The sequence below is a fragment of the Brassica napus genome, chromosome C1 (genome assembly GCF_020379485.1).
Source record: "Brassica napus cultivar Da-Ae chromosome C1, Da-Ae, whole genome shotgun sequence".
Lineage (NCBI taxonomy): Eukaryota > Viridiplantae > Streptophyta > Magnoliopsida > Brassicales > Brassicaceae > Brassica > Brassica napus.
Genome location: NC_063444.1, coordinates 9,004,516 through 9,021,115, shown reverse-complemented (window position 1 = coordinate 9,021,115; position 16,600 = coordinate 9,004,516). Strand labels below are relative to the sequence as shown.

Here is a 16,600-nt window from a genome sequence, read left to right as displayed (position 1 = left end):
ATTTCGCCATCCCCCGCTCATGCACTCTCCGTTCTCTTTGAAACTGCGACCAAATCGGATCTAAAAGTCAACACTTAGGTCATTCATTACACAAAAATGCATGTCATAAGAACACAGTCTCAAATCACTGTTAAGTACTCGAAACCAAACAATAAATACATTAAACAACCACCATTTTCGCCATGAGTTTCAAAAGCAAGTAACTAACTTTCAACACCAGAAACTTTGACTTAATTACTTCTTTGTCTCTCTCTCTTTTATACACAACCAATATAGGCAGACTTAGAGTTCCATGAAACATAGAAACTATTCTTTATTCAATACACAATATCCAAAACCATACATTCAATATTGCTCAACCAAAGCATTACATTAAACGTAAAATCTTTATATCATATGGCAAATAACATGTTACGAGTTCAGTGTAAAAGTAAAAACCTTATGAAATATTCCTTGATTACTTCTTAAGATCCAAACGATTACAAGGTTGAAAGACTTAAAAGGAATTCTCTCAGCTCCCCTACAATCACTTTGATCAAATACTCGATACCTATTACAAAGATAGACTAGAGCTTATATAGGAAATGACCACTAGCCAACCACAGCTCGTCACCCGTGGTTAAGAGACCGTTAGCAGCACGTGATATGTTCCCCCTTTGCTCCTCAGGTGTTATTCTTTATTCCTTATCCACAGCAGTCTTCTAGATCATCCACCTGTCTTTCTAGAAGCTGTGCTCTGATCGGTCTCTCACTGTTGGGCAACAGCCTTATTCTTCCTCTTATACTGGTCCAGGACAGGCGGGTGTAAAGCCTCATTAATTGCATAATATACCTTACTTGGCAAGGTAGGTATACTCTGTTCATTCCTGAAGAAATTATCCGGATCCACCACGGTTTTAATCTTGACTAATCGATCAAAGTTTTTACCAAAATACATCCTTCCATACACCTCTCCTTCCTTATAACTATCCTCCCCATGATCATTCACCCCGATATCGACATCACGGTAGTTCAAGTAAGCACCTCTAGGATTCTTGCTCACAAACCCGGTCATGAAACTGTGGAGCGTTTTGGCTTGTTTCAAGTAACGCTTCTCTAAGTCTTGAGATGAATCTTTCCAGTTAATAGAGTACTGAATCTTGAAAAGCATGTTTCGGTGAGGGAACGGTGTTGCGTCCTCCGCGATCTCCGCCATTCTTCCACCGTAGGGGTTGAAAACGAGCCCGATCTTCCCCAACTCAATCATCTTCTTAAACAGAGACTCGATCCCGTGTCTTGGAATCTCGGTCTCGACATAATCAGACTTCCTCTTACCAAAGCTGGAGGAGTCAAGATTCCGATCAAGAAACACTTTAGGATCGGTCTGAGTAGCGTTTAAGTAATTGTACCAATATAAAGCAGACTGGAACCAAGTCATCTCCCTACAGTTCTCCTTCTTTAGAGCTAGCTCAGGAAGCTCCTTAGCAAGGAGGGAAACGACGTCGTCTGCTTTCCCTAAGAACAGAGCCACCACAGTGGCCCTCACCGTCTTCACCTTGTTTCTAGTCGCCGGTTGAATCAGCATCCTCATGAACAGATTCTTGTCGGTTTTCGGACCAACGAACTGCCATTTGTGAACCATGTCCACCGCTCCGGAAGCCATATACTGCTCCACCCGGAACACCGTCACGGTTGCCGGAACCGGTACGAGCTTGACCTTATAACCCAAAACGACGCCGAAGCTTCCTCCTCCGCCGCCAGAGATAGCCCAGAAAAGATCTTTCCCCATCGCTTTCCGGTCCAAAACGGCACCGTTTACATCAACCATCTTCGCATCGATGAAGTGATCGACAGACAAACCGAACTTCCTCAGCATGTTACCGTAACCGCCGCCGCCCAAGTGACCTCCGACACCAACCGTCGGACAAACTCCGGCAGGGAATCCAAGGACCTTGCTTTTCTCCCAGATATGGTAATAAACCTCGCCGAGAGTGGCTCCGGCGGAGATCCAAGCCGTTTGATCGGCGAGATCGACGGAGACTTTGCGGAGGTTCGACATGTCAAGGATGAAAAAGGGTTTGTCGGAGATGTAAGAGAGACCATCGTAGTCGTGGCCGCCGCTTCGGATCTTGAAGACGAAATTCAAAGGCTTTGAGCAGAGGACGGCGGCGCTGACGTGGCTCTCGGAGAGAGGAGTGACGATGATGGTCGGTTTGGGAGTGGAGGATTTGTTGAATCTGGCATTGCGGATGTAAGCGCGGAGGACGGAGGTGTAAGAAGGATTGGCCTGAGAGAAGACGATTTTGGCGATTTCGGATTGCGACGTTTTGGTCTTCTCCGAGAGACATTTGAGGAAGGAGTCGTAGACTGACGACGACGCTGATGGTTGAGAGAGAGAGGATAGAGGTAGAGATAGGAAGAGGAGGAAGAAACCGACAGAGACAAATGTTGGTCGTGTCGTCCGCATTTTGAGATGCTTTTCTTAGCTTTTGTGTTGCTTTGTTCTGTGAACTTATTCGATTTATTTATAACCGGAGGGAGAGAGGGAAGATACGTTATTGCAAGTTTTTAAAAGTTTGTTACTAGTAGTAGTTTGTATTTTAAACGTTGTTGGAATTGTTAAACTTCATGTAGAACTCTCTATTATCCGATTAGTACGATATTGTCCACTTTGGGCTTAATAGGTAAAGCTCCCATGGATTTACTTTTGGTTTTCATCCCAAAAGGCTTCGTACTATTAGAGTTAGACATCTCTTTATATATTAGACATTCTTTGTCTGATTCTCCAATGTGAGACTTAGTTTGTTATCTCACATTCTTCCCCTCAAACTAAGGATCACATTCATCTCGTGTCCCACAACTGACTTCCAGAATCTTTTTGACTTGATCTCTGCCACACACCTCTCATTCCTAACTCATAGGATACCATTCATCTCTCGAAGGGTATATTGGTCTTTTGCAGATTTCTCATCAACCGCTCTGATACCAATTGTTGGAATTGTTAAACTTCATGTCCAACTCTCTATTATCCGATTAGTACGATATTGTCCACTTTGGGCCTAATAGACAAAGCCCGCATGGATTTACTTTTGGTTTTCATCCCAAAAGGCCTCGTACTATTAGAGTTGGACATCTCTTTATATATTAGACACTCCTTGTCTGATTCTCCAATGTGAGACTTAGTTTGTTATCTCACAAACGTTGAACTAAATTTTGATCCGCGCTTTAGAAGCGCGGAAATTGTTCTCTTTAAAATTTTACAAAAAAAAATAATTATAAGATTATGTAATTTTATATAAGATAATCTGATTATTTAATATTGTATTGATTATTTACGTTTGAAAAATAATAAGAGATGTTAGATATGCTATAAGAAGTTATATATTTATATTTATAAATTAACTTTAGAAAAATATTGTATTATTTTTTAATTATTGTAAAGTATTATATTTACAAATATAATGCTAAAGATATTTTTCATTGCATATTTAATACTAAAGAATAAAATACAACTATAAAAGTTTGTAACAAATGAAAGTTTTACGATTTTGATATTCTACATGATTAGGAAAATGCGATACGAAAAGACACATAATTTGTATCACAAAAATTAGTGATATTAGTTTAAATTATTTATTAGCTGCAAAATTAAATGTAAAGAAAATGGTTGATTTAATAGTTGTCAAACATAATTTAAAATCACATTTCTTATCACATCAAAAACCTATCTCGCATCCGTATGCAATTATAATATAGGAGTTAGAGATATGTCTTGTGATTGGTAAAAAAACATTGTTATTTCTAATTGATTGATTTAATAGTTGTCAAACATAATTTAAATAAATAAAATGACATAATCTTGTAAATAATTTAAAAACTAAAAGCATGATACTTGTATTAAATGCCGAAAAACGAATTTATTGTATTTTAATTAATAAAATAATTAATGTTGTTATTTTTGAATATGGTAATGACAATTTTTGTAATTAATTGAAAAAATCAGGGACATAATCATAAGAATGATTCTGCTTTAATAGTACAGATAACAAAAAAGGCATTAGGGATATAAAGTTTGTTATTATGTTTAATGAACAATATACTACTAGTGATATTTGTATTTTTCTGGATAAATTTTATGGCTGGACAAAAAACCCGAATCCGAAGAACCGAACCGAATCCGATCCGAAAAAGTAGTACCGAATCCGAACCGAAATTGATTAAATATCCGAACGGGGTCAAAATTTTGGTATCTAAAGAACCGAAACCGAATCCGACCCGAACCAAAGTATCTCGAGTATCCGAATGTAACCGAAATAAATTTATATACCTAAATATATTACTTATTTTTAGATTTAATATATATTAAAAACATCCAAAATATATAAGATATTTTTAATTTATCTAAAATACTTGAAAATATACATAAATAATCAAAAGTAAATGTCTAAAATAGCTCAAATATATTCAAAACACCAAAATACTTGAAATATTTATTAATTTTTTTATCCAAATATTCAAATTAAACAAATTTATATGTTAATTTTAGGTATTTTGACATATATTATACAAATTTATATGTAATATATTATTTTGTTTTAGATTTTGAGAAATTTTAAGCATATAATGAGTATTAAAAAATTTAAAATAATTTAAATGGGTTATTCGAACCCGAACCGAACCCGCAAAGATCCGAACCGAACCCGAACCGAAATTTAGAAATATCCGAATGGGGTTAAAATCTTTAAACCCGAAAACCCGAAACCTGAATAGATCCGAACCGAACCCGAATGGGTATCCGAACGCCCACCCCTAATAAATTTATTAGTATTTTGTCTCAACGTCAAACTGTAGTTTCTTAGATAAGATGCATATTTTGTTGACCAGCAGTATAATATTTTTATTTACAGCATCTCTTTTGTCAAAAAAGAAATATTTAGAGCATCTCTTTTGTCAAAAAATATATATGTACATTTAGAACATCTACAAAAAAAAATCTAGAACCTCAAGTACAGAGTTTTATACTCTTCCAAAAGAAACTTCAAATTTAAAGTTTTGAAATTTTGAATAATGAAACTTCACATTTGTGATTCTTAAGTATTTTTCGTTTATTGTTTTAATCTTTAAAAAATTTCTATCTCATAAATATTTCAAATTTGTTATTATAAATTTAAATTTTATACATAAAATTAAATAAAAATTTAAGATAATATTTATAATATTTTAAAACTAGAATTAGACAATAAGAATATTATAAAAAAAATTAATAAAAACTTTTTTAAAAAATATACAAAGACATAATTATTACACAAATTTAAATATTACAATAACACTAATAGTCTGATAAATTTGCTCCAGAACCTCCAAATTCTCCAAAATATTGTCCAACCAAATTTTGTATAACCAAAAATTGAGCATTACGAAAATAATTTTATGTAATAATGTGGTATTTTGCTTGTAGCTTAATATTAAATTATGTATTTCTCATTTATAATTTTATATTTTAGTGTAAGATTTTATTAATTAATATTGATGTAATATATTTATATATATGCTAGTTATTTATAATTTTTTTATAGATTTACATATTAATTATGAAAGATATAAAGACCATAGTGTAAAATACAAATATTTTTGAAGTTAATTTGAAGTTTTGATTTTGAAAAAAAACGACTTGAAACTTCAAATATAGAATTTTGAAAATTTCAAAATATAAAATCTTTTTGGAAATGCTCGGGGAATTCACGATGCCTTCCATCTATTGGAATTTGAAACCATAAATTTGAAATATTCACGTGGCCAATTTGAGAAAACAACTGTTCACTGCTGACATATAAACCCTAAACCATGTAAAATGAAGAAGTTTAATTGAGAATATAAATAAAAACTAGATCCTGATCCGCGCGCCAGCGCGGATATAAATTTTCAGTTTTTAATTATTTATTTTATTAAATGATGTATTTGTAAAATTTATTCATATTATATTCATTAAGTAAATATTTTTTTTTTGCATTTTAAACTATCTATTTTTTTACGAATGTGTGATATCATATAAAAAATATTAAAAAAATGAGTATACATAGTTAATTAGATAATTGTAAAAACATAAATTTTTCTTTCGTTTGCGATATTATATAAATAATGATCCGCCAAGTTAACAAAAATCATGATTTTTTTAATGTGTAATTTTTTTTGACCATTTCCATAAAACTATATTAAATTTTACATATTTTAATTAAAATATTTTTAATATCTTTACCTTTTTATTTGAAATGCAACTCAATATTTTTTTTAAAATTGTAACAAAATATTTAAAAAATATTTTTAGAATTTGTTTGAAAAATATGAAAATTACATTTAAAATTAAAATTATCCTAATATATGATAAATTTTGATGTAAACGAAAACTCAAATTATGTCAAAAATAATTATATTCAATGATAATAAAAATTTAAATTGATTATTTTTTAAAAAAATACATTTACAAAAATATTGTTTGAAAGAAAATTCATTTCTCTTTCAAATATAAAATAAAAATATTATAATTAAATAATAAAAATATAAATAAAAACCATAAATTTAGCAAATGACAGCTGAGTTATATTATGCTAAAATTTTATTTCTACAATTTAGCAAATGACAAATGAGTTATGAGCAAATAATACCATATAATTTTTAAAAACATAGGCATTCTTAAATATTTTTTGAATAAATAAATATTTTTTAATTTAATCAACTGAAAATAATATCCGTACAATTGTGTGAGTCAAATTCTAGTTTTATTGATGTATGTTATATATTAGTGATGTATGTTTTAGGTAACATTTTAATGATGCACGTTTTTTAAAATCTCCCTTATTAAAATTATGCACGTAAGGATAACTCATGAGTTTTCTTGGTTGATTAAATGACGTTATGTCCAAATTTATTTAAGGATATTTCATTAATGTAACTGAAAAAGACAAATAATAAAATATGAAGTTTAAATTCATTTAAACATATTTCATTAATTTAACTGAAAAGATAAGTGATAAATTATGTAGTTTTATTCGTTTTAAGATATTTTATAAATGTAACTGAAAAATATAAGCAAAAAAATAGGGAGTTTAATTAATGAAGTAAAAACAATTTTAAATGAGTATTTCTGTTTTAATAATATAGATGAGAAAACTGAACAATGAGGTTCATCAAGTGATAATTCAGCCGAATTTTCTTTGCATTTTGTTTTGTTATTACTTTTTTTTTGTGCAACGTTTTTACTATAGTTGAAAATGAATGGTTGTTATTTGTGTGGCTTACATGAAAAAAACGTTGCAGCTGTTTATTTCTTTAAATCTTTTTGGCCGAAAATGTAACACTTTTTCAAAGAAGTTTTAGGTTTGTAATTTAACTAGGATGTGCGGCGCATGCGGTGGCTTCACAAATCATTAAAAAAAAACTTATCCTAAACATGGAGTTCTGATAGCAATCTAGTGTGCCAAAACAATTTTCCAACCGGTTAATTAACTCTATAAGAACAATCCATTCCTTTAGAAACTTAGCTATTGAATAAGTAAAACTAAATTATATACAGAAAAATTACCAACCAAAAAGAGAAAATTTGGGCACAAAAATTATTTTTAATAGTATTTGATAGGCCTGAGTCTTTTATCCGAGATACGATCCGGCTCCGATCAGAAAATCTGGATATCCGGAGAGGTCGAATCCGGATCCGGATTGTAAAATGTTGGATCCGTCAAAGCCGAATCCGGATCCGGATATCTTGACTTTTTAGTCCGGATATCCGGATCCGTAAATTTTATTAATAACTATTTCAAAAATAATAATATCTATATATAAAAACTAATTTTATTTAATAAATTTTCATTTTTACAATGGTATATATAAATTTTATGTAAATTTTGGAATATTATATATAGAAATAATTAAAAACATTATATATATATATTTTTTTAAAAATTATTGTTAATATTTTATATATACTAATATTATTTTTATTTATTTTAAGGATCCAAATCCGGATCCGGATATAATAATTTTTAGAAGGATATCTGACACCAGAATATCCGCGAATCCCGAATTCGGATAAAGATAGTAAAATTATGGATCCATCAGATAAAGATCTGGATCCAGATATCTTAAAATTGTTCGGATACCCGATCCGTCTCAGACCTAGTATTTGAGTTAGATGAAACTCATAAAAGGAATAGTCTCTTTAGAAAGAAAAAAAATAGGAGATATGAGAGAAAGAAAGATACAAATCCTGAAAAGAATATGTGTCAGGTCTATGATAAGTGTTTCAATAGAGGCATCAATATAAAGGAAGTGAATAGTAATTAAAATAGTAGACTTGCGTATATTTAATCCGGGAAAATTGCATAAAAAACCACGAAGTTGACAAAAATTTACACTTTAAACTTTAGAGTTCAACTGCTAACACTTTAAACATTAAAATTTGTTTCAATAACATATTAAACATCGAAACTAACTTACTTGTTGCACACGTCAAAATTATGACCAGTTACAGTTCATTACTTCATTAGCAGGTAAAACCGGTGACGTGGCGGTTTACTTTTTAAAATTATTTTAATTAATAAAAAATAAAATAAAATAAAAATTCAATATAAATTCTAAAAATTGATATAAATTCAGAAAAAATCAGGAAAATAAAATAAAATTCAAAAATAATAATAGAAAAAAATAAATTTATAAATTAAAAAAATTATAATAAAATCTTATAATAATCGATAAAAATTAGGAAAAAGTTGGAAATTTTAAATAAAATCTTGAAAAAATAAGATTTTCAAAATTTTAAATATTAAAATGAAAATACTTTGTAAAAAGTTAAAAAAAAATTAATTTTTTTTAAATTCAAAAATTTAATAGTCAACAAAATGTTTTAAAATCCTATTATATCTCGTAATAGCTTTTTAGAGTGATATGATTAAATTTGCCACCATCACCTCATGTCGAACCCGAACCGAAAATTTTCAAATGTCTTGTTGGGTCCAAATCTCTAGGATCCGAAGGATCCAAAACTGATAATTAATAAAGATAAAAAAAACAAAATGTATAAATTCACAAAATAATAATAAAAACAAAAATAAATTGTTAAAATCGATTAAAAATTAAGAAAAAAATATGGAAAAACAAAACCATGTGGCAAAAATTGGCAAAAACCATGAAGTTGGCAAAAGTTTATCTTTTCAAGTGCCTTGTTGAGTCCAAATCTCTAGGATCCGAACCCGGACACCCAAACGCTCAAATGCCTACTTAACAAACAAAGAGGTTCGGTTTCAAGTACTTTTCATTTTCAATTTTTTTAATTTTTTCCCAGATTTTTATAAATTTCCTATTTTTTCTATTTTTATCGATTTATACAATTTATTATTTTTATTTTTATTTTTATTTTTTGAATTTTTTATTTTTATTTTTGTTTTTATTATTTTTCTTAATTTTAGTCAATTTTTACAATTTCTTTTTATTTTTGTTATGTATATGAGCTGCAAATACTCTTATCTTATTAAACAATCATTGTTTGAAAAAAATAAAATTAATTGTTTTATTTGCCATATAGCCGCTTGGATGTCATACATGTCTATTTCTCTTTTAATAATTTGTTTGGCTATTATATAATTGAGGAAAATATATGTTTTTGTCTAAGGATTATGTCATAATATAATTGAGGAACCAAAATTAAAAGTTGACAAGAAAGATAAAAGAAAAATATAAAAATGTTTTAAGATTAAACTTCTATACACTATTTAAATTGAAATGCAGAAAAATATATGCCAACTTTCATTTTCAAATTGTGAAATCTTATGTGCTAATAGCCTAATACGCATGAAACTCATGAAGAAAAGAAAAACTTGTGCAACATACCAGTAGCCACTCATGTTTATACACAAGTCTATACACTTTCTAAAAACGATGAACATTTTTAATGTTTTCATATACTTCAGTTATTTTAAAAATTAGAATTTAACATTTTGAAGTGATCGCAATTATATCACGATAAGAATTAGTACAAATCTAAACTTGGTTAACTAACACTTCACTGAATGCTCTGTTTCTGACACAAAATCTCAAATCCATTTTAAATCTCTCACTTCAGAAGTGATGCTCTATTGATCTTATGAAAAATATACCGTTATTTTTCCGTCTTGACTATTTCATTTCCAATTTTGTGCGGTCAACTATTAGTTGGAGAATAATTATGCGGAAACAATATTTGAGCATTAAAATTGCCGATTTCAAATACTGAGGGAATAAAATGCCCATTTTCTCCATTAGTCAATGAATGATTCATAACATAACAACAACAACAAGAATATCTAGAAGACATGTAAAAGCACAGATGCAACTATCGTGGCTCCTCCGGCCCCTGACCACCGTTTCGCCGTCCCCCGCTCAGTCACCCCCGTTCTCTTCGCAACTGCGAAAACCAAATCGGGTTTAAAAGTCAACACTTAGTCATTCATTACACAAAAATGCATGTCAGAAGAACACGGTCCAGATTCACCGATAACTACTCCAAACCAAACACTAAATACAGTAAACACCCACCATTTTCTCCGAGTTTCAAAAGCAAGTAACTAACTTTCAATACCAGAAACTTTGACTTATTACTTCTCTGAATCTCTCTCATACACAAGCAATCTAGGCAGACTTAGAGTTCCATGAAACATACAGAAACTATTCAATAGTCAATATACAATATCCAAAACCTTACATTCAATACTGCTTCACCAAAGCATTACATTAAAAGTAAAAAAAAAAAACAAACTTTATATCAAATGATTAACAATATATATCTTATTATGCCTTACTTGGCAAGGTAGGTATACTCTGTTCATTCCTGAAGAAATTCCCCGGATCCACCGCTGTTTTAATCTTCACTAACCGATCAAAGTTTTTACCAAAATACATCCTTCCATACACCTCTCCTTCCTTGTAACTATCCTCCCCATGATCATTCACCCCAATATCGACATCACGGTAGTTCAAGTAAGCACCTCTAGGGTTCTTGCTCACAAACCCGGTCATGAAACTGTGAAGCACTTTGGCTTGGTTCAAGTAACCCTTCTCCAACTCCGGAGACGATTCTTTCCAGTTCACAGAGTACTGAATCTTGAAAAGCATGTTTCTATGCGGGAACGGTGTCGCGTCCTCAGCTATCTCCGCCATTCTTCCACCGTAGGGGTTGAAAACGAGCCCTATCTTCCCTAACTCAATCATCTTATTGAACAGAGACACGATCCCGCTTCTCGGAATCTCTGTCGCCACGTAGTCCGACTTCCTCTTCCCGGGGCTGGAGGAGTCGAGATTCCGATCGAGAAACACTTTAGGATCGGTCTGAGTGGCGTTGACGCGATTGTCCCACCATAGAGCAGACTGGAACCAAGTCATCTCCGTACAGTTCTCCTTCTTTAAAGCCAGCTCAGGAAGCTCCTTAGCCAGTAGCGAAACGACGTCGTCTGCTTTTCCCAAGTACAGAGCCACCACAGTGGCTCTAATCGTCTTCACCTTGTTCCTCGTCACCGGCTGAATCAGCATCCTCATGAACAGATTCTTGTCGGTTTTCGGACCAACGAACTGCCACTTGTGAACCATGTCCACCGCTCCGGCGGCCATTAACTGCTCCACCCGGAACACCGTCACGGTCGCTGGCACAGGCACGAGCTTGACCTTGTAACCCAAAACGACGCCGAAGCTACCTCCTCCACCGCCGGAGATAGCCCAGAAAAGATCTTCCCCCATCGCTTTCCGGTCCAAAACGGCACCGTTTACATCAACCATCTTCGCGTCGATGAAGTGATCGGCAGTCAATCCGAACTTCCTCAGCATGTTACCGTACCCAGCGCCGCTCAAGTGACCTCCGACACCAACCGTCGGACAAACTCCGGCAGGGAATCCGAGAGTCTTGCTTTTCTCCCAGATACGATAGTAAACCTCGCCGAGAGTGGCTCCGGCGGAGATCCAAGCCGTCTGATCGGCGATATCGACGGAGACGTCGCGGAGGTTCGACAGGTCGAGGATGAAAAACGGTTTGTCGGAGATGTAGGAGAGCCCGTCGTAGTCGTGGCCGCCGCTTCGGATCTTGAAGACAAAATCCAACGGCTTCGAGCAGAGGACGGCGGCGCTGACGTGGCTCTCGGAGAGAGGAGTGACGATGATGGTCGGTTTGGGAGTGGAGGATTTGTTGAATCTGGCATTGCGGATGTAAGCGCGGAGGACGGAGGTGTAAGAAGGATTGGTTTGAGAGAAGACGATTTTGGCGATTTGGGATTGCGGCGTCTTCGTCTTCTCCGAGAGGCATTTGAGGAAGGAGTCGTAGACTGAGTCTGAGGACATAGAGGGTTGAGAGAGAGTGGAGAGAGGTAGAGAGAGGAAGAGAAGAAAGAAACCGACACAGAGAGATGTTGGTCGTGTCGTCAGCATTGTGAAAAGTGGGGGAGATGCTGCTTTCTTGGCTATCGTGTTGCTTTGTTCTGTGCACTTATCCGGTTTATTTATAACCGGTGGGAGAGAGAAGATATGTTATCGCAAGTTTTGGAAACTTTATTACGTTTGAACAAAAAAAGGAAAGTTTATTACAAGTGTTGAACAACAAAAAATAGTAGTTTGTATTTTAATTCGTTGGATAGCAAAAGTAAATAAAAGGAATTAGGGATATGATTAATTATAAATATTAACACTCATTTATTATTTTTCTTATAAATTAGTATAAATTTATTGTTAATAAATAAATTTGCAACCAATATTATAAGGATTCATGTGTGACTATTTATTGTATTTAATCATTATCTTAAAAGTTTGATGTACACTTTTATTAATTTATAGATTGAATAATAATTCATATTTTATGAGATTATATTCCTAAAATTTAAGTGTAAAAAACATTGGCAATTTTTTCATCAAACCGTTGATAAAAGCAACCTCTACTAATATTTATTTTTTATTTAGACAGATTTTAACTAAATGGTACCACTGTTTAACTCTTACAGCTATACAATATTTTATTTTCTACCATGTATCACCATTTAATCCAAAAAATAAGAGTTGTGTATATATATATATGTGCATGGATCCCATCACAGCCAATCAAAAAGTAAAAGATGAATCCGGCTCTAAATTTACACTTTCTTACCGGTTTCTACGATAAGCCGTTTGTTTCATTGAGTGTCCTTTTTCTTCTTCTTCGCTTGTTTTAGGGGAGAGTCAATGGTCAATGTCGGTAGCTGGTTCCGATTGGTTTGTGGCTTTGTAGTGGAGGAAGGAAAAGTTCAAAGAGAAGACTTTAAACAACGTGGTCGTATCCACATCATCATCATTATTATTATTTTGATCGTATCCATATCATATATCGTCCTAACTAATTATATTCGATCAATCATTAATTTTGAGTATGTAACCATATGAATATATATAGCTTTTCTTTAAACCAAAATTAAAATGTATAAAGCTTTTCCATTGAAGAAATCGTCTGCATTTTTAGTTTGTTCGCGTTTATTTCCTGCCAGTCTTAGACCAACATTATCGCATGGTCCTTACTGGGGTTTTAAGGGAAATGGTCCATTTAAATAATTCAAGAGAAAATAAATCAGTGATTACCGATCTTTAAATAGGTGTTTTTGGCATCAATTTTTAAGTGGGATGTTATAACACGTGTCAAGACGTGAACAGTTGTAATTTTTATTTATTTTATTTTTTTTTTATTTTCTTTCTTTCTATCTTTTGTTTCGCCTCTTCGTATTCATCGAAGACGCATGCGATCGAAACGGCGACCAAAACAGCGACCGATGACCACTCTCCTCAGGGCGTCTCCTCCGGCGTCTGTCGTGCTCTCCGTCAGAAGACCGCTCGAAACCACCACGAACGACGACTGTCTCGGTCAGCATCGTCTTCTTCGTCAGAAACCGATCGCAACCCACCACCGCCGACGACTCTCTCGGTCCTCACCGCGTCTCCTCCGGATTGAAGATTCTCTTAGATGTGTGGTGAACGCAGCGGTGGTGAAGATCCATATCATTAAGGTAAGCCATATCCATCGTCGATTCAATAATCGAAACATCTCTGCTTCTGCTTAATTAAGCTTGAATGGATATTATTTGTATGATTTAATAGGGTAGATCTATTAGGTTTTCTTGGAGTATAGGCGATTAAGGATTTTAGTTTTAGGATATTATCTGCTTCTGCTTAGTTAAGCTTGAATGGATATTATTTGTTTCTGCTCTTGGTGTTTGATCGAAATTGTAGGCTTTACTAGTTCTTAACCAAGCAACATGACTGTGATGTTTGAACTCTTGGTGTTTGAACTCTTGGTGTTTGATCGAAATGGCTGTGATAATCTTAAGTCTTAACCAAGCAACATGACTATGATGCTCTTGGTGTTTGATCGAAATTTAGTTCTTATCTGCTTCTGCTCTGTATTATAGCTCTATATTTTAGCTTTTCTCATATCACTGGTGAAGGTATAGAACGTGACTGTGATGTTTGAACTCTATGGCATGGACTTCTTGCACCCTTTGAGCTCTCGACTGAAGCTCCTCCTCCTGTATCATCGTCAAGCAACCAATACTTGTGATTCTCAGTGAGGTATGTCTACATTTTCATATCATTTTCTTGTAAGTTCTGAATTGCTTTTGTGTGGATGGTGCTTAGGTTAATAAATGCTTGTTAGAGTTAGGTTATGGTTAGTTAGTATGCGTGTGATCAATGCTTGCGACTGCTTTGGATGAATGGTTGTTTTGGTGTTAAATTAGGACTGTGAGAGGTAGTAATAAATATGTTTAGATAAATGTCTACTCATGTTTAAACTCAAATAGTAAAGGCAATTTAAAGACACATATATGCTTCTTCTCTTTTCATCTATTAAAGTCGGTGCCTTCTCCATTTCTTTTCATCTTAACAAGATCTTCTTCTTCTCTGTTATCGTTTTGAAAACACCCACTATCTGCTTTATCTATTCTCTGAAAATTTAGGCTATGGATTCTACGAATCCATATAGTATGTCCTCCAATTTTGTTGACCTGTTGAACAGTCAACAAGATAGTGCCCTTCCTGAACCATGTCCACATGGTCTTTATGCGAGTTTTCCACCTGTTGTGGAGCTCTCTTCAACACAACCCCCGGTCTTTAGTACTGAAACCTCAAGCTTCTGTGAAGAATCACCTAGAGAGCGCAAAGAAAGAAAGAAATGGTCAGTGTCTGATGATCTCGTGCTCATCAGCGCATGGCTAAACACAAGTAAGGACCATGTGGTCGGCAATGAGCAGAAAGCATGTGCTTTCTGGTCATGCATTGCGGTTTACTATGCAGCTAGTCCAAAGGTGGAAAGAGGTCAAAAGCGAGAGGCCATTCAGTGTAAGCAAAGGTGGCAGAAGATGAACAATCTTGTTTGCAAGTTCTGTGCCTCCTACGAGGCTGCAACAAGACAGAAAATAAGTGGTTAGAGCGAGAGTGATGTGGTTAAAATGGCACACCAATTCTTCTACAATGATCATAAGATTAAGTTTAATCTTCACCATGCTTGGGAGGAGCTGAAAAACGACCAGAAATGGTGTGCCCTTGCGACTGCTAAGCTTGATGGACGACAATCATCAAGCACTAAGAAGAGAAAGTGTGAGGATGGAGAGGCAAGCTCTCAAGCAACCACGAATGGTGATCACCCAGCCAAACGTCTTGTTGGTGTAAAGGCAGCGAAAGGAGGAGGTGGTAAGAGAACTATAGGTGATCAACTGAGTGCCTCAGAATTTCAGGGAATGTGGTCTCTCAAAGAGAAATACTTGGCAGCTAAAGAGAGGCTTAAAAAGATGGGTCTGCTGGAGAGTCTCATTGCAAAGAAAGAGTCCCTATCTCAGTTTGAAGAAGCACTGAAGGAGAAGCTAATTACAGAGATGTTGGATTAAATGTTTGTATTTGTGTCATGTTAAAATAGTCGTGTCTTTGGAGTCTGTTTCATGGTCTGTTTCATTTTCTGTTTGATGTTATGTTTCATGTTCTTTTAATGTTTGAACTCTATGTGAAATGCGGTTAGTTAATGTGATATGTTCAATGCTTAGTTGAATGTGAAATGTTTAATGTTCAATGTTCAATGTGAAATGTGAAATGCTCGTATGCTTAGTTAATGTGAAATGTGAAATGTGAAATGCTCGTTTGTTTAGTTAATCTGAAATACGGTTACTTAACTTGTTTTGGTGTGTGTACTTGCAGAGTGAACAAGGAAATGAAGATGATCACGAGAAGCCAAACACGAGATGGAAGTGAGGAGATGGAAGTCACATGTGATGTCCGTATGTATCACGAAATGGAAGTCACGAGATGGAACAGACGAGATGGAAGTCACGAGATGGAAGTATATGTGTCTCTTTCTGTCACAAGATGTATATGTGTCGGTTTGTGTCACAAGATATATATGTGTCTGTTTGTAAAATCTATATAGTTTCAAACAAGTTTTTGTAATAAAGTCACAAGTTTCATACAAGTTTCAAACAATCAAGTTTCATACAAGTTTCTCCTTCTTCTTTACTTCAAACAATCACGTCTCCTTCTTCTTTACTTCAAACAATCACGCTTCAAACAAGTTTGTTTCTCACGTCTCCTTCTTCTTTACTTCAAACAA

General features: G+C 33.9%; 3 protein-coding genes across 3 annotated transcripts; 1 reads left to right on the top strand and 2 right to left on the bottom strand.

Annotated features, from left to right (window-relative positions):
* Window positions 1-439: 439 nt before the first annotated feature.
* LOC125580668 (berberine bridge enzyme-like 21) lies at window positions 440-2,814 on the bottom strand. The gene has a single exon (XM_048745557.1). It carries the CDS (start codon window positions 2,444-2,446, stop codon window positions 749-751), a length of 1,698 nt encoding a protein of 565 aa, XP_048601514.1. The 5' UTR covers window positions 2,447-2,814; the 3' UTR covers window positions 440-748.
* Window positions 2,815-10,234: 7,420 nt separating this feature from the next.
* On the bottom strand, window positions 10,235-12,488 carry LOC106438577 (berberine bridge enzyme-like 19). Its single transcript, XM_013879788.3, has 2 exons — window positions 10,806-12,488; window positions 10,235-10,411 (listed from the first exon to the last, which is right to left on the bottom strand). Exons 1-2 carry the CDS (start codon window positions 12,415-12,417, stop codon window positions 10,311-10,313), a joined length of 1,713 nt encoding a protein of 570 aa, XP_013735242.2. The 5' UTR covers window positions 12,418-12,488; the 3' UTR covers window positions 10,235-10,310.
* A 2,964-nt stretch (window positions 12,489-15,452) lies between these two features.
* Window positions 15,453-15,887, top strand: LOC125579774 (glutathione S-transferase T2-like). The gene has a single exon (XM_048743619.1). The coding sequence runs from the start codon at window positions 15,453-15,455 to the stop codon at window positions 15,885-15,887; it is 435 nt and encodes a 144-aa protein (XP_048599576.1).
* The last annotated feature ends 713 nt before the right edge of the window (window positions 15,888-16,600 follow it).

What these genes read in the sequence shown, in the direction of transcription:
- LOC125580668 (XM_048745557.1), bottom strand. Translation starts at nt 2,446, where the DNA reads ATGCGGACGACACGACCAACATTTGTCTCTGTCGGTTTCTTCCTCCTC.
- LOC106438577 (XM_013879788.3), bottom strand. Translation starts at nt 12,417, where the DNA reads ATGCTGACGACACGACCAACATCTCTCTGTGTCGGTTTCTTTCTTCTC. An exon ending in GAGTATACCTACCTTGCCAA is followed by an intron (nt 10,412 to 10,805) that starts GTAAGGCATAAT and finishes TGGTTTTCGCAG; the next exon opens with TTGCGAAGAGAACGGGGGTG.
- LOC125579774 (XM_048743619.1), top strand. Translation starts at nt 15,453, where the DNA reads ATGGCACACCAATTCTTCTACAATGATCATAAGATTAAGTTTAATCTT.